Source organism: Parasteatoda tepidariorum, chromosome 4, assembly GCF_982258835.1.
Source record: "Parasteatoda tepidariorum strain Cologne lab strain chromosome 4, Ptep-v5.0, whole genome shotgun sequence".
In the NCBI taxonomy this organism is placed as follows: Eukaryota; Metazoa; Arthropoda; class Arachnida; order Araneae; family Theridiidae; genus Parasteatoda; species Parasteatoda tepidariorum.
The window spans coordinates 63,424,766-63,450,070 of NC_141758.1; the positions used below are offsets into that span (position 1 = coordinate 63,424,766).

At 30.9% G+C, this 25,305-nt stretch overlaps 1 protein-coding gene across 1 annotated transcript; it reads right to left on the reverse strand.

Annotated features, from left to right (window-relative positions):
- Positions 1–17,551: 17,551 nt before the first annotated feature.
- On the reverse strand, positions 17,552–25,303 carry LOC107447354 (tubulin alpha-1C chain). Its single transcript, XM_016062239.4, has 4 exons — positions 25,000–25,303; positions 23,623–24,158; positions 22,199–22,726; positions 17,552–17,899 (listed from the first exon to the last, which is right to left on the reverse strand). Exons 2-4 carry the CDS (start codon positions 24,148–24,150, stop codon positions 17,600–17,602), a joined length of 1,356 nt encoding a protein of 451 aa, XP_015917725.1. The 5' UTR covers positions 24,151–24,158; positions 25,000–25,303; the 3' UTR covers positions 17,552–17,599.
- Between the last annotated feature and the right edge of the window lie 2 nt (positions 25,304–25,305).

Here is a 25,305-nt window from a genome sequence, read left to right on the forward strand (position 1 = left end):
ACTGTAGGGACATTTATTTACCAGATTACGGTTACTCCCTATATATTGTGGAGGACAAAAATCTGAATCTGCCGAATAAAACATATGTTTATTAACTGATTAAACTGATAAAACATATGTTTATTAACTGGTTTTAGATGATTTCGCAACTTAAAATATCGCCTGCGCTAATTAATTAGCATTTTTGTTGTTGCTAATTCCCATCTGGTCTGACCCCGTCAGACCAGATGGGAATTAGCAACAACAAGCTGATCAATAAATCCGTTGACATTAAGAAAATCCGAAACCAGAATGGGAGAGGAATGAATGTCGTTCCAGTTCAGCCCTAAACAGTTCAAGATGTGCTCAGATTAGCATTTTTAAGGTTAACCGTTAAGATCGAGTTCTAGAACGCGAAGATACGATCATTAGATCAAAAGATATTTAGGATGGAGGTTTTATTTACTTATTTTTTCCGCACTGAACTTGTGACTAAATATAAAGTAAAAAATGAGAAGTAATTTTACTTGTTAACAATATTATAACAATAACCTTAACTTGTATAACATTGGAATGTGATTTTTATCTCACTTGATCCCTTTATTTTTGAAAAATTTCGATATAAAAGTCAAAATTTATATCTGGCAACATCTAATTTGTTTATCTTACTTTTGTGAATCTTTTTATTCATTTTATTTGCTCTTCAGAAAAAAAAAGAAGTGCAATTTCATAACAATTGCTGAGTTAACAAGATTCTTTCTGCATGTAAAGTTTCCTTTCAGCGTGCAACAGATTGACTCGAATGATATTTTTTAGTACAAGTTCAATCTATACATAATAATAAACGCGGCTGTGTGTGTCTGTCTGTAATCACAATATATCGCCCCAGAAGCCTCGCCCAGGCACGAAACTCGGCACATAATTGTGTTTTGACATAATGAAGAAGTATTTTTTTTTCTTTTTAAAAAATTAGGATTAGTTTTTTAATTATCAGTCATTTCGTAAGAAAATCTATGCTTTATCGTCTTCAAAGAGCCATATTCAAAAAACTATTAAAAAATGCATATACTTTTCTCCACTCTTATAAATGTATGCTAATGCGAACCTTACAATTGAAATATTAATTTTCGACAACTTAAACCAATAATATACGAAGGAATTAATAATTTAATTGTAAGGTTCGCATTAGTTTACATTTAAAAAAGTGGAGAAAAGTTTAACTTTTGTCTGCAGCAGAACTGGATATGATAACAAAATTGCAGGACAGGAGTACTTTAATTGTCCACTAATCTTCAAATTTCCTGCTATGTTTTAAAAAACTTTATTTGTGAAAACCTTTAGCGTGGCGAACAGCTGGCCGCCTCAGGCGGCTGGTAGTTAATAATTGTAAAACTATCAGATGTTAAATGTTTTTTTCTTTCGTTGTATTTTTTTTTTTCTTTTACGCTGTCATGATTTTAAGTTTTGAAATAGCTTTTTTGCACAGCAAAACAAAGTTTAACGTAAAAAAAAGTGACAAAAAACTCGAAAAAAACATTTAAAAATGCAAAAATTGGAATTTTTTGAAAACCACCTGGTTTAAAATTCATAAACAAATATATTGCCCTTTTAGTTTCTTAAATCTGTATTTGCATTTCAGTGATTTGTCTTGTGTTTTTTGCTAGAAGTTTAGCAGTTCTTCAGTTCATTTCCGAATGTTAATTTTTTTATTTCATCGTCAGTTTAAACTAATAAGTTTTGTAATTTTTGATAAGGAAAACAAAATGTAATGTAAAGTTGTATAGTGAGTAAAAAAATAAACAGTGTGACCTGAGTGACTTTTGATCTGATGATCGGATCTTTACGTTCTAGGACTCAATCTTAATGATTCGAGAGGGTGACCTAAAATATGCAAATTAATTAATGCCGAAGAATTTTATAATTATTACTTATTCGCATTTTGATTTCGCAGGAATTATTTGGCTGATTCACTAAAATTTTGTATTTTGCCATCTATAATTACAGTCATTAAAATGATATAAACAATGCATACCTTACTATTCAATTTTTTTACTACTATTAAATAAAATAATAAAAAACTATACATGGAATTATATTTTGATAAACGAATTTCAGAATTGTGGTCAAAAATTTTTCAATTTGCTTGAGAAGTTCTCGAAATCTGACGAAATACACAAATCTTAAAATTAACATTAAGGGGTTTAAACTTGGGACTGCTCGGCTGACCAAACTATTGGGACTACATTTCCCAAATTGCGGCAATCATCCCCTACATTTTGGGGTCAGAAACTCGATTTCATCAATAAAAAGAGGTGTTTATTCAGAAAAAATACGTTTTTCTGTATAAACTTGTAACATAAATTATCGTCTGCACTAATTAATTTTCATATTTGACTTCATCCGCTTAAAACCTTTGGATTGAGTCCCAGAACGTGAAGATCTGATTGTTAGAAAAAAGTTATTTAAAAAGATGGTTCGTGTTTTTTTTTCCGTGCACTGAACACCTGAAAAAAAGGTGGCATTTTTTTATCATGAAAAAATAATCTATTTTATTTTTTATTGCTTAAGCTTATCTTAGTGTTTCTATTTAATTAATGCGCCGTTTCATGATGTTTCATTGTGAACTTAATATATTTTCTTGTAATCAGTAAAAAAAGAATGTTTCATTAGATTATATAAATCAAGTTTTATTTCGCATAAATATTTTATAGTGAATTGAGTTCTACATTTTTCTCAATTAAAAATGATAAATACAGGCTATTATATATTTTAGAATGTAGAGGCTTTCAGCAATATAGGTGGCTATGTTGGAATTTGGCTTGGAATCTCATTGGTTGCTGTATATGATTTCTTAGAGACAGTTATTCTTATCATTAGCTATCCTTTCAAGCGTTATAAGCTGGCAAGAGTAAGAAACGGAAAGTTAGAGAAGATAAAAAAGCTTTCAAGAGATTTGTAAATATATTTATATTTCAGCATTAATTACTGTACATCCATCTTTGATGGAAGTATTACAAATATGTCTGTACAAATTTGTAAGATCTTGGCTGTTCATTTATTCTTTTGATGTTTTGTTTAAATTACTAGCTGAATACCCGTTTTCTGTACGGGGTGATTAAAAAAATAACCAATTAATCAGTACGGCACAGCAGTATGAAATAATACACAAAACTGAAAGGCATAAACCGACACAATTGAGGAGTTTAGTGAAAGATTCAGGTAAGTGATATTTATGACTCACTGAAAATAACATGAAGAGGTTACATCAATCGGGTATGTTTAATGTAAGAAAATTGTAATTGCTTTCATTTTAAACTTAACATAACTGATCCACTTTATTTTTTTAATAGAATTTGGTTTTTATTTTCAAATTAAGTAATGGTACATAAAATAAGACAGAGAACTATAAGTTCCACAATCTAATAAATCGGTAGTAAAGTAATTCGGAGGCCACTTTGAAAATGTCACTTACCTGGTTTTTCCACTAAAATAATTTCATTTTTATTTCCCTTCCTGTTTGTTTCACGTTGTTATATTTTACATTTTAATTTTATAACCGTCGTTGAACAGCCGACCAATTTTTTGAGTTTACGACTACTTATGTTCCACTCCGTATCCTTGTAATTTTGAACCCAATCCAGAAGACAAAGGAGCTGGATCAAGTATTGAGAGGAATTTTCTTTCGTGGAGGACTTTTAGATTTAACTAACCAGCATTTGCGTTAAATGGAGAGGAAGACCATGCGAACCTCCCACGGTTAGCCTGACTGCGAGGGAACCCTAACCCACGATCCATCTTCCACTGAGGATATTACACGTCAGCACTGTAGCAGTCCGTACAAGCCAGATACGGAATTCATATCGACCAGCCATCACCGGGATTGATTCGAGCCGGGTTCACCTCATTGGTAGGCGAACGCTCTATCCCCTGATCCATGGTTACATTTATATATCCGTCTTTGAAAAGCAGACCCAATTTTTGGGTTAACGACTACTGATGTTCAACTCCTTAGCCTTGTAATTTTGAACCAATCCAGTAGACAAGGAAACTCTTGGATCAGCACCCCCAGAGGTTTTGATTTGTTATGGGAACATGGGGGACTTTGCGGCTCGACAGATTTAACGTGCATCAGTCACCATCTACTACACGAGGAATCTTCGGCCTGTGGGGATCGAACCCACGAACTCTTGGACATGGGCCCAGAGCTCTACCGACCGAGCAATCCCGTCCCACATTGTTATAGTTAGCAAAACTTAATTTGTGTAGTTCATCCCATCAAAATTGAGATTAACTGTATTAAGCATTACTTGGCGTAATTATATTGCTCGGGGGCAACACATGACAGTCAAAACTTGCAGCTATCAAGTAATTTTTCCGGTTCATATCTCTTCGAAGGAATTATAAGACAGTTTTATTTCAATGGTATTCGGTATTAAAACTGCCTAGTATTGGTGCAGTTTTAATAATCACCAAATGTGCTGATATAATACTTTATATCTATATTAATATATTTGACGCTTATCGCATAACCCCTCATTTGAGTTGGGTGCGCAATACATTTATCAGTGGCAACAAACTGAAACCGAAATTTTGAAAACAAATATAATTCTTCGATAACCTAGATTAACCATTTCTATATCTGACTATTAATATATAGTTTAAAATATTTATAAAGTAGTAGTGGAAAAAAGTTCTATTAATTTAATATAATAAAATATCAATACACTATCTTCACTACCTTTGTATTTATATTTTCTGAAATTACAGAAAACTCGTAAAATTCTTATTAAAGCTGCACCAATTACCATAATACCCGTAATAGATATTACTAAAATTAATAAGTGTAATCTACGTAAAGAGATTTTCTGAAGTTTCCTAAACGGGTAAGAAAGCTTTCTACATTAAATTTGTTTTTTTAGTACATTACTTTTTTTTTCTTTCAATTAATACATATTACAAATATTATTTAAATATAGATCTTAATAATAGTATGGCATTTTTTTACGGTTTGAATAAACGAATAGGTGCCTTTACTCCATGAATTTTAGCTTTCAGTGCATAGGTTATTTATGTTATTTAAATATGCATGTATTATCTAAATTAATTAAGAATCATTGGCATCAATAATAGCATGCCGATTTTTTACGTCTCTAAGCGAAATAGTACCACGTTTCAATTAGTTTTATCTTTGAATGCATAACAATTTTTTATTTTACTTTAAGTGACGCAGTGCGCGTATCTCTATCTTGATTGGTTGCTGAAACGTGGTATTTGTTCACGTCCACATCTGTTCTTTCTATTCTATATCGAGTAAACCAAGCCCGTCAAGTATCAATTCTCATAAGTGACACATTCTATGCTCGTTCGCAAAGATTCTTTCAACGAGATTTAAATTTTTTCATTATCTGTTTCGTACATAACATAAAGACGGGCTGCACAAATCCATGTAAAACAAAAACTAAATATCAATCGAATTTCCAGGCACACGAAATAAAAATATAGTGTGGTTAAAATAAAATACATAAACAAATAATAAATCTAAGTTAAGTAAAAGATGAAGACGAGAAGGAATTATATTTCACCAAATTCGAGGGGCGATACCGGCGTTGTATTTAATTAAATTCACGTTAGTTAACATTCTAACTTATGTGGAGAAACTGAGCTCAACTTTAACACGCCATTTTGCTTATAAACGATCAGCTGGCGCTGACGTCCTAGATCACATGTGTGGGTGTCCGTAGTCTTCTTCTTTTTGAAGTAAAATTACCCAATTTAAGTTGATTTAAATAAAAAATAAACATTTTAAATACTATAAACACGTGATATCAGATAACTTTAGAAATATTAATTTGGTGGCGTAATCCACGAATGCAACCACGTTAATGTTGTTCATTGAATTTATCTTATAGCGAATAAAAAATAATTAAAGTCCATGCAATAAACTTTTTTTCTTAATTAAATAGAGCTCTAAACAAACAAATATCACGGATGATATCTTTAAAAAACAGCATTGTCTATATATGTATATAAGCTTTACCCTGACCAGCCCCCTCAGGGGGGCATACAGGGATACTGACAGCCCACCAGGGTACTGATTAGTGAACAACTGCTCAAATACAAAAACATGGTACAAATTGAGAAACATCCAGCAGATTTGTGAAAATGAAAAATCGATACTACATACTTTAAAATCAAGAATGATAACAGATGTAAAGAAGTTCTTTTACAAAACGGATTTCCAATAAAACATAAAGCAGATAAAAAGATGTTCCGTTACAAAAGGAAATTCAAAAGATGATAATAGATGTTAAGAAGTCGCTTAACAAGCGGATTTCCAATGAAACAAGGAACAAATGAAGAGATGTTCCGTTACAGAAGGAAATTCAAAATTTTGCTCAAATAACAGTAATAAAGTTAAGAAGATCATGTCATTGAGTTGTTTTGCTAAAATTGGTTTAACTATAGCAATGAAAGGTCTTTTCATAATTTATGAAGAATAAGGAATTACACAGCATTAAAACATGAGGAAATATAGAACATGAAGCAAAATTAAATCAAGTAGCTTTGTTAGTACAGATGATTAGCATTTTTTACGCAATTTTCAAACAATTGAAAAAACAGATGAAAAGAAATATAGAACATGAAGCAAAATTGAATCAAGTCGTTTTGTTAGTACAGATGATTAGCATTTTTTACACAATTTGCAAATCATTGAAAAAACAGATGAAAAGAAATATAGAACATGAAACAAAATTAAATCTAGTCGCTTTGTCAGTACAGATGATTCAAACCATTGAAAAAACAGATGAAAAGAAATATAGAACATGAAGCAAAATGAAATCAAGTCGCTTTGTTATAAAGATGATAAGCACTTTTCACACAATTTGCAAATCATTGAAAAAACAGATGAAAAGAAATATAAAACATGAAACAAAATTAAATCTAGTCGCTTTGTCAGTACAGATGATTCAAACCATTGAAAAAACAGATGAAAAGAAATATAGAATATGAAGCAAAATGAAATCAAGTCGCTCTGTTATAAAGATGATAAGCACTTTTTACACAATTTGAAAACCATTGAAAAAACCGATGAAAAGCAGTTACTTTACTAAAGGTTAAGAGTTCGTATATGAAAGTTCAAAACAAAAGTTAGAAAATTCCAGAATGTGTATCCACTTGCAAATTAGGCAACATTTATAGCACGAATGCAAAAGAGTTCCATTTTGATATGTCGAGGTGAGCCCCAGCTGGTTCTCCAGGAAACTCGACTATGAATAGGGTAAACTAACCAGTGAAGGAACACTTAAGCTTCGCTTGCCTCTTAAAAAATCACATTAATTTTAAAATTCGTAATTTTAGTTAAATGACAGTGTCAACATATTTGTTACTAATTGCAAATTATGTAAAAAAAATTGCAGAGAACTTACATAATATTGTTTAAAAGTTTTGGAGGTTCAAATAAAAAGTAGTAAGAAGACCCAGTGAAGGAACAGCTCGTACCAGTGAAGGAACACAAAATTGCCCAGTAAAGGAACACTTAATTTTGGTTATATTTTAATGCTCTTTATGAATTCATTAGCCGTACAAATATATAAAAACAAGAGTATTTATGAAATTATAACATACAAGTACTTGTAAAATGCTAACTTTATTCTGCAATCATGAACTAGAAATTAAAGTGATGTTAAATACAAAATAAATTTTAAAAAATCATTCTTACTTATAATTTGACAGTCAAATCTGAATCATTGTGTCATCCGATGCTGTTTATTATCATTATTATTTTATCAACTTTTTGTTTACTCTTTTTCCTCTTATTTCATGAAGCTTTTTTTTTTCTTTTTTAAGTATTTTTTCTTTCTTTTTCTTCACCATATTCTTTTGTTTTGACTTTTTTTATATCTTTCAGCCTCTTGAAATTTTTGCCATTTCTCTGAAGTTAGTGCAAAAGGTAATTTATTCATTTTTCTTCTTATTTGACCTTTCTTTTTATCATCAATATTTGACCAATGTAAATGGTTCCTCCAAACTTCTTCTGATTTTTCAGCAACATTTCTACAATGCCTTTCTCGAAAATAGACGGGGGAAAGGTGTCTTGAAGTTTGAGGAAAATCCATCTCTTGTTGACTTGTATCTAGAGGATCTTTAGAAGTACTGATTTTACTTAAAGAATCATTTCTTTTTTCAACGAAGAGAGGATCAGCATGAGGACTCATTTCAGATTCAATATCTAAGATGCATTCATTATCAATACTAGCTTCAGTTCTTAAGTTTGACTTAACCAAGTGGTCTTCTTTTAATACGTACTTCTTCCATAGTGCAAAAAGTACAGGCTCTTGGACATTTTCGATATTAGACTCTTCAGTCAATGCTGCGTTAAAAATTTGCAACATATCTTGAGAGATTTCCCTCTCAAGCTTCTGAAGAAATTGAGTATCGTTTCTGTTTAACTCCGTTTTTTGTTGAGGAGTTTGCTTCTAAAATCTAGCATAGTAAAGTAGTTTTTATAAATTATATAATCACGTTGCTATCCTATAATGATAACTTATTATCAGTTTTTGGTGCAAAAGACAGCGAAAAAATTTTCTATTCAAATTTTTATGATTATATTTAATTAGTTTTTGATTTGTAAACATAGTTTATTAAGTTGCCTAACATTTGATGTAACTACACACCCCATTAATAAATGCAAATTATAATTCTTTCATAAATTAAGCGATTAAATTAACATTTTGAACTGAAATTATTTAAGGAATTATTCATACAAAATTTCGGTTGTCCTCTATATAGCAGAAGTACTTAGTCATGTAAAATCATATTTCACACATTACTGTTCATTCACTGGAAGTATTCCCAGTGAAGGAACATGCCTGTTTCTTCACAGGTTAGAAGTTGTTTTTTGTCTTTGAAATAGAATTTTAATGTATAATATGACTAAAAGTACAAGAAAATTAAAAAAATTATTTTATTTTCATTAACTGGGAAAAGAAACTAGAAAAAAACACTTGTTCCTTCACTGGTATATCATCGTTTGGTGATTCAGTGAAGGAACACGCCTGTTCCTTCACTGGTTAGAAGTTGTTTTTTGTCTTTTAAACAGAATTTTGATGTATAATGTGACTAAAAGTACAAGAAAATTCAAAAATTTATTTTATTTTCATTAATTGGGAAAAAAAACCAGTGAAGGAACACTTGTTCCTTCACTGGTTTTTCATCGTTTGGTGATCCAGTGAATAAACACCCCCTTATCTCAGTACTTGATTATGCTATGGTGCTTTAAAAAAAATAAAACGTAACTTCAATAAGGGGCCGTTCAAAAAGTACGTACACAAAAATGGAGAAATTTCAAACCCCTCCCCCCCCTTCGTACATTACCGTACATAAGGTCTTACTCCCCCCCCCTTAGAGTACGTACATTTTATTAGTCTACCCCCCTTTTTCATAAAAATTAAAATAATTATGTTTTAAATAAAATTAAATATTTACTTAAGGAGTGTGTAGGATAAAGTCAAATTTAAATTTGGTGTATGTTTATAAAGTACGTACTTTGTATAATACCTCCCCCCCTCCCCATCGTACAAAACCGTACATAATAGCAAATCCCCTCCCCCCCCTTCGGGATGTACGTACTTTTTGAACGGCCCCTAACTATATTTTGAATTCTCTTTTTCACAGTGAGAAAAATAAGACTATTACATGCAATTAATTCCACTTCAAACATATAAATACAAACACTCACCTTATAATTTTTTCAACGAAGCAAGGTGTTGCAGAGATAATAACAAATTCAAAAATTTTTCCAGAGAAGTATATTTCACCAGGTAATCCAAAACATTGCTAGATAACTTCCTTTTGTTTGGCAGTAAGCTATTGTTAAAAATCAATCTAAAGAAAAACTTTCAAATTCTTATTTTTAATTAAGATATATGAAATGTTCCTTTACTGGGTAGTGTTCCTTCACTGGTTGGTTTACCCTATATATAATGTTTTAAAAGCATCAGATGGGTAATGTGCAGATGAGATTATCTTGAATTCCGTCTCCTATAACATTGTGCTAATAAAGAATATCTGTATGGTTTTCAAAATGAGTTTTCATTATTTCTCTTATCATTCTCTTAATTTCAGGTTCTCTCCAGAACCGTAGAAAGCTCGGGAAAGAAAGTTGTTTCGGGAAATGGTTTTTTCGAATATTATTATATAAAGGACAGTGTATGAGATTATGTTCTAAGTCATCATAAGTTTGGCAATTGGAGGACTTATTCTTGATTGATAGCTATAGCTCGTTCACCAGGAGTTGGCACTTGGCTGCGCCTTCATCACGTGGTATCCAAGGATACTATTTCGCTGTTTTTGGGAGAAGGTTGTGAGCAATTCTCAACAAGGTTGCTATTTGGGGATCGTATGACAAAAATATTTATGTCGCAAACTTCATGTGCATTTTTTCAACATTAAATTTTTCATAAATTCGATGATATTTCTCGCCTTTGAGTGAATAGTTTGTCCTTTTTGAGACGTTTTGCTGGGAAAACAGCAGTTTTTAAATTCAAAATATATTAAATTATCTGGAGAAGAAAGGTATAATAGCAGATGATAAAGAGAAGTGACGGAAAAATAAGTTTTGTGTGTGGCACGCATTAAGGGTAGTCTCAATTTCAAGCTCGTAGATGTTTCTCTTCTTACTCCCACGCTGAAATGAACTCTGCGTCTGAGGAGGTGGAACCAAGTGCCAACTCCTGGTGAACGAACAATACCTTGGGTTCCATGATCGTAGTTGGTTCAAGTCAGTGTTTTCATCGCAGAAAAAAAATGGGTGAGAATTTCTCACCCTTTCTCAAAAACAGGGTGAGATTTCAAAAAGTTAAGTGAGATTTCTAAAAATATAAAGCACAAAGAGACTTGAAAAAAAAAATCATTTCTTTAATTATAATGCATTTTTAACATCTTCTAATTTTTAAAGCATTGAATATTTTTGCTGCATCATCATATGCAAAATGTTCTACATCTACTTTTTCATCAGCTATTCTCATTAGGTTGCTCAAATGAGTGTTTGTTTCGTTTTGATCGCTTCTACCCACATTTGTTTCATTTTCATTTGTCCGTTTCGGAGTAGAAGATATTGGCTTTACAAGGTATTTGTCCATCTTACATTAATGGGCAAAAAATTTGAACGTCTTACATGGAGAAACCTTAACTACGGTAAACACGTGGTTGCAGAGAAATGCGTTCTGAAAGAGGTTCCGTGGTTTGGAGGCAGGGCCGTTTTATCCATTAGGCACTGTAGGCAACTGCCTAGGGGCCCCGCCACGTTCAAGGGCCCTGTGCTACAGAGAAAAAAATTGACAATGTTTCTTAAACAGTAAAAATTTAATTCGAAATTTCAATGACGATTGTCTTGCTCTGTACATTACATCGACGCTATTTTAGTACATTTCTGAACGCATTCCAAATTAGATATTAATACTATGGTAGTTAGTTCATATATAACGCAGTAATATAATCGCAAGCAATTTTATCTCGGTAATTTTAACGCCGACTAATCAGATGACTATACAGCAAGAGCAGCTTTTTTAACACAACACGCTTGAAAAACGCGCAAAATTCTACGTTGTGAATGCACACTTACTGTTCTGGTACCTACCATAGGTATGTATATTCTATGGCCAAGCTACCAAAGAGTATGTAAAAATAAGGTTGGGAGTACTGGTTCTTTCGTCACATGACCGGGGAATTCCCCGATCCGCTAATTACATACGTTGTATTGTGTCAAAATCTGACGCTGAAATTAGACAGGCTTGCACAAAGTTTAAGGAACATTATTTCGAGGACATTGAGCCTGAGTTTATAGACGAAATGGTGCAGTATAAATACTTCATCTTACAATTAGAAGACGCCGGAAAAAAATTGTGCCTGCCGAAGAGTCTTACAAACTGACTATTGGTAACATGGCACAATCAACTTTCCAGAATGTAATGACAGCTTTGCAAATATATAGTCTAATGATTACAAACGCCACTGGTGAACGAAAATTTTCCAAGTTAAAATTAATTAAAAACTGTCTTCGTTCAACTATGTCTCAAAACCTTTTAAATTCATTGGCCATAATGGCAATTGAAAATGATGTATTGGAAAAGGTTAACTTTCAGGATGTCTTGAACGATTTTGTAACAATAAAAAGTTAGAAGAGTTAATATTTAAGCTTATTGTATGATTTTTTTTTAAATGCATATATTAATTACTTATATTCTTTTCGTTTGATTCAATATTTTTATTGAATAATGTGATAATATACCTATGTAGTATAAAACGGCGTAATTATGAATAAAGTGTTGTGTTAGCGAAAAAATATATTAGGAAATTAGCTAGATAGGGAAGCTAGATAATGGGCAGATGTTGAAAATAATGAAAGATCCAGGAAGAAAAATGTAACGGATTTTATTCTAAATGGCGCAATGAGAAATTTTTTTCAAAATGCGAGAAATTCGCGAATTTTGAAATTGGTTTATAGAATGCGCGAATTTCTCGCGGTAATCATTTTTTAATGCGAGAAAAGAAAAAAATATGCGAGATTCTCGCGTTCTCGCGCTGTAGTGAAAACACAAGTAAAAATCGGAGTAAATGGTTTTATGGTCTACAGTTGATGTGAGGTTATAGGTATGTCTTCCTTTAGAAAGCGGGTTGTCCCATCGTTCTTGCCATTTTTTCCATTTTATGTTGTCCATAAGTGCCCTTAAGGCCGAGCAGATAGATCTATTTTTTTCGAAACCATACTGATCATTATGTAACAAATTATCGTTCTCCAGGAAATATGTGAGCCTATTCGTAATTAATTTATCGAGAACCTTTCCCTACACCGGATGGAAAGAAATTGGTTTGTAACTATCTAATTTCGCTGGATCTTTCCCTGGTTTCGGTAATAAGATTAGTTTCCAAATTTTAGGAAAATATTGTAATTCAAGACATTTATTTAGAGTTTCCTCAAATAATTTTGATTCCAATTTGTAAAATACTTTAATTATTTCTAGCGACAGGCCGTCATATCATGGGGCTTTTTTGTTCCTTAATTTAAAAACAGTATGTTCTATTTCGTTACTTGTAAATGGTTGATGAAGATTATTGCTTAATGGAGGCAATTTATTGGTAGTTAGGGTTCCATCAGGTAATTTTTGTGCATTAGAGATTGTCGTTTAGATATTTACCCCTGGATATTAAATATCCAATTCCGAAACATTATTGCTTCATTATTGTAATTGCTTCATTATTGTAATTGCTTCAAGAAAATGATTCAGAGTCTTCTTCTTTAGCCTAATTATTTCTTTATTATATTTCGAATTTTCCTTTTTATATTCTATTAATTTATTTTGTCTTTGTGTGGTATAATTTTCTTTTTTCAATCTTCTGCGTCAGGCTGTCAGTCTTTTCCTGGAAATCGAGAGATCTAATGTCCACCACTTTGGGTTCTTCTCAAATTTTTTTTCCAAACTTCAGCTTTGACGCCTTGCAAATGCCTATAATATTGTTACTTCCTCTATATAACTATCTAGGCTTTCTGCATCGTTACTTGATTGAAGTTTAATTTTATTTTTATTAATTAAAGTCTTGGATTTGATTGAAAAGTAGAAGAAATTTAAACTGCATTGTCTATAGTTAAATTTAAATCAATGGCTAATACTCAATCAATCAGAAAATTTAGTTTCTTTTTTTGCTTATCCAGCTCAAAGGGTTTGTCGTAGAATGTTCTAATGTTGTCGACAGAAACCTTCCTCGTGCTTCGAACTCTCTATATGCCGAATTTCCTCCCCTTTGATCGGATGGTTTAGGAGTATAAAAGACACACACATACACAGACAGATATTCGTTTAGGAGTCATTTTGGGAAAAGATCGACATTTTGTTATACACTGCTACTGTGAATAAGACATATTTATCTGTCATAATATCGTCGGCCAACAACTTAACATATACAGATGGATGAATTGGGTACTTGCATTTTAGGAAGAAGAAAATCTCAAATACCCTCACATGTGACTTATAACGTCAGCTTCAGATGATCTTTTATAAGCAAAATGACGTGTTAAAGTTGAGCTAAATTTCCCCACATAAGTTAGAATGTTAATTAACGAGAAGTTAATTAAATACAACTCCACATAGCACACTGAAATTGCTGAAATATAATTCTTTCTACTACTACATCTTTTACTTAATTTAGCTTTATTATTTGTATATATATTTTTGTAACCGTGATATATTTTCGTTTCGTATACCTACCAACTTCGATGCATAGTTAAGTTGTATAGTATAGATGTTCAACATAGCTTCGTCTTCGTGCTTGTCTTTACATATAGTGAAATAATTGAAATCTTTGTGTAGGAATACAGAATGTGTCACTTAAGGGAGTGGGTACTTGACGGGCTTGGATTACTCGGAATAGAATGAAAAGAACAGTTGCCAACGTAAACAAATGCTACGCTTCATCAACCTATCAGGATCGAGATACCCACTCCCTCTTTGTATATTCAATGAATTCTAATAAAAGAACAGAACAGTTAATTCATTCATGTTAACCTAAAAGAGATTCTGGTTCTTTTTTGATAAAAATAAATAGTGCAGAGATGAAAATTAACGTAAAATAAATTTTAGACAGCATAAATAGGAAAAAAAAAGGATTGCAAAAAAGTAAAGAGCTCAAAAATAAATAACTCTTAAGTTATTGATACATTTATGAGTTAACCCCTAACGACCTGATGAAAGAAATCGGTAGTTCATGACTTTCTTAAACTATAAAAATATAGTGGGTTGCACAAAATGAAAAAGCAAACACTCTGAAGAGCCTTTGATCTAATGATTGGATTTTCACTTACTTTGACTCAATCGTAGTGGTTCGATCGCCTAAATTTAACTATGCTAATTAATTTGTGCAGATGATATTTTGTTACATAAACAGAACAGACATATACATTCTTAAAATAACTTTTTATGAATGGATTTAAATTTTTGACCTTTTAAATAAGGGGGGGGGGCGGATAGCTGCATTTTTTAGTTATCGTCGTTGAACACAAATATTAGTTTACGACGACCAATTCTTAAATTTGTAGCCTCGTAATTCCGAATCCAATCCAGAAGACAAGGGAACTCCAGGATCAAGTATTGAAAGTTTTTTGTTCGTGCAGAATTTTTTGGTGAACTAACCCTCATTTGCGTTACATGAAGAGGAAAACCTTCCACTGTTAGCCTGACTGCAAGGGGACCTTAAGCCACCATCCACCGAGGATATTTTACGTCAGCACTGAAGTCGGTATGAGCCGGGTGCAGAATTCGTAGCGACCAGCCATAGCTGGGATTCAAACACGAGCCCCTTCAATGGGAGGCGAGCGCTCTATCCCCTGAGCCGAACAGCCGCAATTTGAAAAATATGATCTCAGTTGCTATGGTAGGAGAATATGGTCACTATTGCGGATCGCTTAATGTTAATTTAGCAAGAATAATTTCTATTCTTGCATATTTCCTCATCTCACTGCCGATATCTTTCAAATTTTGTCATTTAAACTTTACGCGGATTTAATTGGTGCAAAATTTGTATACTTTATATTTAACAACTATTTCGGCCATCAGTAAAATACATAATAAATAATTTTAAAAAAAATATGATAAACTAACAAAATAATAATTTTACATGGAATGAATTTCTTTAATCAAATTAAAAAAAATTTGTAAAATTGTCTGCAATATTTAGGATTTACCTTACTCATTTGGGAAACAGAGAAATACAAAAAAAAAAAAATTGAAATATGTAGGGGCTGAAACTATTAATTGGAACTATATTTTTAAAAAACATCTGCAGTTTAAGAATCCAAATTCATCTGAAAAGAAAAAGCATATTTGTTTAGAAAAAGAGAGAAAGTGCGTTTTCGCATCTGATTTTACAAGTTAAAATATATCGTCTACATAAGTTAATTAGATTTTAAGTTAGGCTCTCGAGCCAAAATAAAAAGCAAACCACCTTGGATAACTTATTGTGTAATGATCGCATCTAGGAATCACTATTAATGGCTCAAGTAGGTGAAAAATATGCTAATTAGTAAGTAACAACGATATTTTAAGTTACGAAATCAGACACAAAAAAGTACTTTTTCTGGGAATTATGGTTCCAATACTTTGGTCAGGAGAAAACTCCAGTGCTTTGACCCCTTAATATTAATTTTTGCGTATTTCGCTATATCTCGAGAACTTATAACGTGAATTTTCTGCATAGCAATATCTTAGGATAAACGAATTTTAAAATTGTGTGCAAATTTTTTTCGAGATAAAGCAAAATACTCAAAAAGTGTAACATTAAGGAGAGTCCTATTCAAAAGTAAGTGTAATCGGAAAATGAAATTTTTTTAAACATGTTTTGATAAGTGTACTAAAAACTGAAAAAGAATTGTTAATTTTTGTCACCAAAACGAAAAAAGTGGCATTTTAAATGCTGAAAAAAGTTTTTTATAAGTGAAAATTTTATAAATTAACTCTCATTTTTAGTCTCCTGGCGATAAATTCTGCTAACAGTGGTCAGAAAGGGCATTTTTATCCTGTACAGAAAATCAGTTATAAATTTGAGCACTTAAACTAATCAAAAATTGATAAAATTCTTATATGTAGAGTAATAGTTATTTATTCATACATTTAAATCCTGCAAATAAAAAGGAATTAATTCACCATTTATTTACTATTATTCTTATTAATTTACACTATTATTTAATTAGAATAGTATAATTTAATAATATTAGAATGTAATATAATACTATTAAATTCCCTATCCACAGAAAAAGTCCATGTAAAGAGCAAACACTAACACGCTTGCAACGCTACACCTGTGTTTCTAAACATTTTGGGTACGGTGAGTAGCACTTAAAATATTGTAGGAGTCTACAACCGCCTCGATAAATACCTAAACATCAGGAAAGACTACAAAAATGATGCAAAGTTCAGGAAAATCTCTAAATAAAGTTAATAAAAAGCATTTAATTAGTTGAAAAAGTCTAAAAACGTTAAAAATCTGTTTCAACGCAGAAAAATTGATTTTTATCCTCAAATTAAGTTTTGGTGGTAAGCATATATCGTTATTTTGTAAGTGTTAAAAACGTTTAATGGTGAGAAAAAAAAGTCTCAAAGGTGTTCGTGCAGAACAAATATTCAAAATTAATTTTTTTGTATATTTTATATCTAATCGGAGTTTGAGTCTCTATCCCAATTATTTCCAGATAACAAACCCAAGTTTTTCGCTTTGACGAGAGTCACCGTACTTATGTTTAAAAAACGGTGTAAGTTTTAGGAATGTCTCTTAAAAAGCTGTTTTCGGGAAGAAAATCATCTGAATTTTTTTAAAAAAACTATTCATTAAGTAAGAAATATTACTTCTTCGTTATAACGAATGGGTTTTTTTTTTTTTTTCAAAAAAGAAATAAATCTTTAAAAACATAGTAGGGTTGATTGACGAAACTTCAGTAGTGAATTTAACTTGTTCCTTTTAACAAGAGATTTCGTAAAATATTTTTTTCTTTGGTATGGTTCCAAGCAATTTTCAGTAACACATAATAATTTAGAGAGATTTATTGAAACACAGAATCATATAAAATAAAAGTTTAAAATTCTTCATCGCCATCATCTTCACCACCTTCAGCTGAATCTATTCCAACTTCTTCATAATCTTTCTCCAAGGCAGCTAAATCTTCTCGAGCCTCAGAAAATTCACCCTCTTCCATACCTTCTCCTACGTACCAATGTACGAAAGCCCTTTTAGCATACATAAGATCGAATTTATGGTCAAGTCGGGCCCAGGCTTCAGCAATGGCTGTAGTATTAGATAACATACAGACTGCACGTTGTACCTTTGCTAAATCACCACCTGGAACCACTGTTGGAGGCTGATAGTTGATACCAACCTAAAATAAAATTATTCTATCATTAATTTTATTAATCTAATTTCTAGTTAACAAAAAATTACTCTTAATGTTAAGAGTTCATTTTAGATATAAAAAAGGGCACCTACTTTAAACGTGTAATAACTGAAGTTTATTAATAATTTTGAAATTGACCTTTTACACTATTTTCTGTTCATATATTAAATTCTCTCATTATCAAAATAAGAGAAAATTTTTTAGTTCATATAAAACAAAATTAACTTACAACTTGAAAGCACTTTTTTTTTTCTACAATTTAAACTGGAAATTATGAGAAAATGAATATTCTAAAGGGGTATTTCTTAAAAACCCAGACAGTACTGAGCCAATATCAGTTACCTAGAAAATCAGGAAAAGGTTTTTCCACGATTGTCAACTAAAACAATTGAGGAAAAAAGTGCTAATTTGACTCACCCTTGAAGTTAATTAGAGAAAATGTGTGTGGGGGAGGGAAGGATTTTCTCAGTCAAGAGAAAATTTCAGTATTTCTTCTGTGACCTTGAAGATCTTTGGGTCAAGAGAACTCCACGAATTCTATCAAATTGCTCGATTTCATTCTTCAATCTTTCAAATTGTTCAATAGGGGATTTAAAAAAAAAAAACAGCCCCCCCAAAGCAACAGTCATTAGGTGCATGTACAAGAGTTATTTTAATCTTAATTATTTTTGAAGTGTGACAATTAGATGCCCGAGTTAAGGAACTTACAACTTCTGCCTCAAGAATTTTGAATTGTTAGTTTTTTTTTTAAAAATAATTACTTTAGCTATACATGATTGACAAATTGTTTTACAATTTTGGATAATACATTATCACAATTATAAACGAAAACATTTTTCAATTGAACAAATTCAGATTCTTTAGAAGTCTGCCATGCAATTGAAAACTCAATGTAAGTCCCAAATAATTAAAAATTAAGACTGTTATACATTTGGCCTTTTATACGGTAAGCTACAGCTTGCAACGGAAAAGAAAAAAAAATGCATGTCTTAGGAGTTTTTCGAAATCCCATTTCAGATTCTATAGCATTAGCAAAATAGGAGACTAAATCAAACGTGAAGTACTTTAGTTTTTTCAATTGCATAGCAGAATTGCGGTATCATTTTCAAATTTTGCACATCTGCTTAGGTTTAAATCAGGGTTGGAGTTTTTGACGGCAAAAAGAGTTTGCCAGGACAGTGGCAAAAACCAAATTATCTAAATTGCTGTATAAATATTATTACAAAATACTTGAAACAAATTTAAATCAATCATAAGGAATAATCATTTTAATACAGTACATGAGAAAATTATTTCTAAAATATTAATAATTAATGTAAGGGTAATAAGTTTTAAAAGATTGAACCCCAAATATATTTTACACCCAAAATATAAAGGGCATTTTCTCAGCAATGTACAGAAAGAGAAGCCAGAAAATTTCTTGCAAGAATTAATGCATCATCTGTTCCATATGCCTTGAATTTTTAATTACAAGAAAAAACACTCCCTAAAACATTCTCAGAACAAGTTATAGCCACAATTGACGCTAGTAAATGGCGACGGAGTGTGCAAAATTCTTGTGAAATTTCCAGAAAATTTTGTGAATTAATGTCTCTTTTACACTCATGTCCTTCTAGTAGTGCTGCCATTGAAAGAGTGTATTCAAATTCATTTGTACTTTCTAAAATTTGGAATTGGTTGTTGACTGTAAATAATGTTTCAAAACTAGTGTTCTGTTATGCTATGTTGAGACAGCACAAAGTGTATTGGGATGCATTGAATTTGCACAAATTTAAAAAATTGCATTGATATTTATATATTTTAATTAACTACACATATTGATGGATATTTTATGCTTTAAATTATAGTTATATTAATTTAAAATAAATAAGTTCATTTCACTGAAAAAAAAAGAATAATCACTTATTTTCTGATCAATGTTTTAAACTACTAAAATGTTATATTAATACATTATGAGATTTAATTATGGAATTATAATTTTGTATCAAAAATGTGTTTTTGCCCTCTCATCTTAGAAAATATAGGTTTTGGCCACTTTGCTTGGCGAAAAAAACCTGTCTCAGCCAGGATGGTTTTTTCCAACTGCGGTAAAATCTTGCCAACCCTCGTTTAAATTTGCCTGCTTTTGTATAAAAATGAAAGGAGAATATTGTTTATTAATTTTTTAAACACACACTTATTTATTGCTAACCAGGGTTTGCCAAGTGGGCCCACTTTGAAAAAAACCTGTCTGGATTTTATTGGGTGGGTCCACCTTGAAAAAACCCAGTTGGAAGGATAAGTGGGTTTTTTCAATTTTTTTTTTAAATCAAAATTTAATGATGCACATTTACTTTTATATAATTTATTGTGCAGCATAAATTTGTCTAATGGAGTAGCAAGATTTACACGATTAAGTTTTTAATATTTGTAAAGTAAAAGAAACTCTAATCTACATAATTTTACAGTACCATTGAAAACTTTAAGTGGGTTTTTTCAAAAAGTAATATTTTAATGATATTAAATCAAATAGAAATTTAAATAATATAGTCTGAAAATATGAATTTTTCAAATATAGTTGTATGTTTTATATATTAATAAGCAGGTTATTATTAATTCATGTGTTTAAAAATGTGATTTTTTTTTTTTTTTTTTTACTAAGTGATACATTAACAAATTTAAACAGTTTTATTTTCTGGCTTTAAAAAAATAAGGCAAAACTTTTTAAAATTATCTAAAAATGATATCATTGGACAAGTAACTGATACTCTTCTCTTTATAGTTATACGTAATTTTAATTTCACTTTCTATTATTCTTATTATAAACATGCAAGACCATTAAATATTTATTTCAGTTTATATAAAATGTCAAAAGTCAGATGAAATTTTAGTTACAAATATTTACAGAGCTTGAGTTAAAAATCATGAAAGGTTATGTACTTAGCAATAAAGATTAATATATATTAATGCGTTATTTGAACTTCAGAGATGCCAACTGCTCCGGACATGCCAAAATAATTTTAAAAAAAACAGTAAATACTTAAAGTAAATTTTGCAAATATTTGACACTTTTTACTTGCTTTTTAAAGGGTATAGCAAGACATAATTAGTATAAATTGGTGAATTATATAAACCAGCGAATTATTTAGAAATAGTGGTGGATAAAAATCTACTAAATTGAATTTATTAAACCAAGAATCACAATTGATAAACTACCACTTAAAAATATATATTTGCTGTCCGGAGCAAGTTGGCATCTCTGAAACTTGATATAAAATACATATAAGGAAATTAAAATAACATTTTGGATTTATTTCTATTTTTAAGCTTATACACTTCTTAAAAAAAAAATATTTACACAGTTGAGCTCTAATGACAATACTACACTTGAGCTCTAAATGAAAAAACCCAATTTTCCCCGGGTTTTTTTAATAAAACCCAGACCAGTTGGGTTTTTTTCTAAAATACCCGAGTATTTTCAAACCCTGTTGCTAACAGACTTATTTTATGAAGCTCTTTCTTTTTTAAGTGATAAATTTCTGATTCCACTACATTTTGAGTCTTTTACATGTTTCCATTGTTCACAATAAATTGTTTACTGCATAAAATAGTTCTTTTCATTCACGAATTTTGAGATCTCCTTTAAAAAAAAATTCAGTTGACTCAGTTGTTTTAAAAAAAATTAAGTGAGTCAGCACCTTTTTACTTATCGTTTCCATTTGGTAATTCTGTTCGGTAGTTTTTATTTAACATGATCAATAAGTTTTCCTTGTATTTTATAGTTTTAATTTCTATTAAGTATGAAATATATTGCAGAGCTTTTTATCATTTGTTTTTTTTTCCAGCTAATTTTATTTATTCAAAAAAAAAAAAAAAAAAAAAAAGAGAATTTTGTATTTTTTAAACTTTATTTTCTTGTCCAAACTTTTAAATGTTATTTTTCTACTATTTTTTTAAAAAAAATTTAGGAGAGCCTCTTTCTTACTATGATAACTAGAATTAAATTTGCTAATCTCAAATAGTTTCCCCACTACCTTCTACCAGCATAAATCTTCTTGTAAACCTTATTTTGGCAATTAATTTAGTTTATTATCCTATCCAAGTTATTCAATTATACAAGTTCAATTTTAGCATTTAAATAAAAAAGATTGCTAGTTAATTTTTAAAGGAATCACTATGTATTGTCAATTTCATGTTTTAAGTTTTACTTTGAAAAGAAATCTCTACAGCAACAAAGAAATTTAACTTTCTTAAGCCAAACTCTTATATAAATCAAAATTATGTTTTAAAATAAAAAATATTTACCTTGAAACCAGTTGGACACCAATCTACAAACTGAATTGTCCTCTTTGTCTTAATTGCAGCAATAGCGGCATTGACGTCCTTGGGTACTACATCACCACGGTATAATAGACAGCAGGCCATGTACTTGCCATGTCTGGGATCACATTTAACCATTTGATTAGCAGGCTCAAAACAGGCGTTAGTAATTTCGGATACAGTTAACTGCTCATGGTAAGCTTTTTCAGCAGATATAACTGGTGCATAAGTAACAAGAGGGAAATGAATTCTTGGATATGGTACAAGATTTGTTTGAAATTCTGTTAAATCCACATTCAGAGCTCCATCAAATCTAAGGGAAGCAGTTATAGATGATACAATCTGTCCAATTAGACGATTCAAATTAGTATAGGTGGGTCTTTCAATGTCCAGGTTTCGTCGGCAAATATCATAGATAGCTTCATTGTCTACCATGAATGCACAGTCAGAATGCTCTAAGGTCGTATGAGTTGTTAAGATGGAGTTGTATGGCTCAACAACAGCAGTTGACACCTAGGGTGGGGAAAAAAAAGGCCTTGTCTATGAACAAAAAAAATTCTAAAAATCTATAGGTTCAAGTACAAAATATATTTTACTTATAATGACAATCAACTTATAAGTTATAAATTATATACAAAAAAATAGAACACAAGATTAATTAATTTCAAGTCTCTAAAATTTTAAGGTATTTACTACAACTACAAAATAAACTTAAAGCCACGTTCAAGGCTTGAATCATATTGTTAATGCCGACTTCATGCATTACTGCAAAAATGGAGGAGGGAACTAGTAAAGTGTTTTTTTTAAAGGTCTACACCTTTAGAAAAAAAAAAAGTAGTTTTAAAATTTTCTTAAATTCTTTCCGGCTTTAACTACATCCAACTTCCGCTATACTCTTCTAAAAAGGAATGAGTACTTTTACTCTATGGAAGAAAAAAAAATCAATGCATCCACTAATAAGATGCTTACCTGATACTTGATTAATGAAGAGCGAATTGAATCAGAACTCCTGGTTTCATGCAAAGATCAGGGTTGAAATATAAAATGCAATGCATATTTTCTTTACGCGCAATTTTTGTCTTCAGGATTTTATGTTTCTTAAATATTATTTTCAGTGGGACTTGCGTTATTCTGCAATCGCTGTGAATTTTATTTTGTCAGGATTTAACTTTCCTTGTAAATTATTCTCAGCAAGACTTTTGCTACTTAATAATCGTTTTGTTGTGCATTATTTTGTCTGTCGAGGTTAAACGAATCTTGTCAATTGTCTTTAGTTGAGTGATAAGTTTATTTTCAAGCAAAATTGAAAATATATATAACATTTTTACAAGACATAATGCATATTTAAAAAACTGCATGCAAAGCTAGTCTTAAATATTTAATCTTTGAATAACTAGAAATAAATTTACCTGAGGAGCCGGATAGATGGCAAACTCAAGCTTAGATTTCTTTCCATAGTCAACAGATAACCTCTCCATCAACAAAGAAGTAAAACCAGACCCAGTTCCACCACCAAAGCTATGGAAAATAAGAAAACCTTGAAGGCCAGTGCACTGATCTGCAAGCTTACGAATTTTGTCAAGTACAAGGTCAACAATTTCTTTTCCAATGGTATAATGTCCTCTCGCATAGTTGTTGGCAGCATCTTCCTTTCCTGTAATCAACTGCTCAGGGTGGAATAGCTGTCTGTATGTACCAGTACGGACTTCATCTACCACAGTAGGTTCAAGATCAATGTACACTGCTCTTGGTACATGTTTACCAGCTCCAGTTTCGCTGAAGAAAGTATTGAATGAATCGTCCCCACCTCCAACAGTTTTATCACTGGGCATCTGTCCATCAGGTTGAATACCGTGCTCTAAACAGTATAGCTCCCAGCAGGCATTACCAATTTGCACACCAGCCTGACCAACATGGACACTAATACATTCACGCATTATGAATCCTAAAATAAAACAATTGAATTAGATACATAAATCACTGCACCAAACTAAGAAATTAGTATTTCTTAATGTGAAATTCAGTTCTATTATTTCTTTAAATTCCAAGAATTAAAATGGAATAATTTTCACAATTCTGAATTTAAGGGAAGACTTGAGCATCGCGAACTGTGGCAGAGAAGTTTATAGTGTCAGGAAAAGAGCCCCCAAAAAATGTCACTAACTCAAGAAGTATTAAATCGATTGCAGCCACACATTCGCAAATCTATGCTTTACAGAAAAATAATTAGCTTTTAACAGGAAATTTATTTTTTATTTGATTTGAAGCACAAAACTAGTGCTCAGTTCCAACTTACTCTAAGCACGATAGAAAAAAAAAAAGTCAGAAAATACGCGAAGGAAAAAAACGTTACCTTTGCCTACAAATGTTGATTTACAAACATATACTGCAAGAATCAGATATTTGTGTATATTTTATAAATCAAAACCTATTCAGAAAATTAAAATAATTAATCTAAAATATATACACTAAGATCGCAGCATGAAATAGTTTACTTAGTGTTTTATATATAACAAGATTATTTCCACTCAAAGTTCAAAAGCTATTTAAAGATAACACAGAAATTGTATTTACAAAAAAAAAAATTGTTAAATCAGGACAATTGGAAGATATAAAATATTTAAATCAAACATAAAAATGAATACACCATAAGATGTAAGTTTCGGAAAACTAAGAAGTTATTACATATTTTATACTAAATTTAAGTATAATCAGACTTAATGGTTAAAGAAAGTTTTCAAATTAGAGTAAAGATAAATTAGCAATAGAAGAAAAGTGTTTCTTACGAAATAATTTAGCAACGGACGTCAAAAAATTTAAATGGACACAAGATGAACGTTAAGTCGGTTGAATTGAATGAAAATGAAATGTGAAATGGCGCGGTTATATCGGCGGGACAAATTTGTGACGGTTACGGGGTTTTCAATTTGCAGTTGTAAATGTGTTTTGAAATTAATTTAACTAAAATTCCTTTTCTTTTATCGACATTTAAATAATTTAGTCACAAATATAAACTAAAAAATCCTGTATTCAAGGATCAAGAATTTTGCCTCTCGGCCAACTAGACAGTTGAAATGAAGTGTACTGATTAA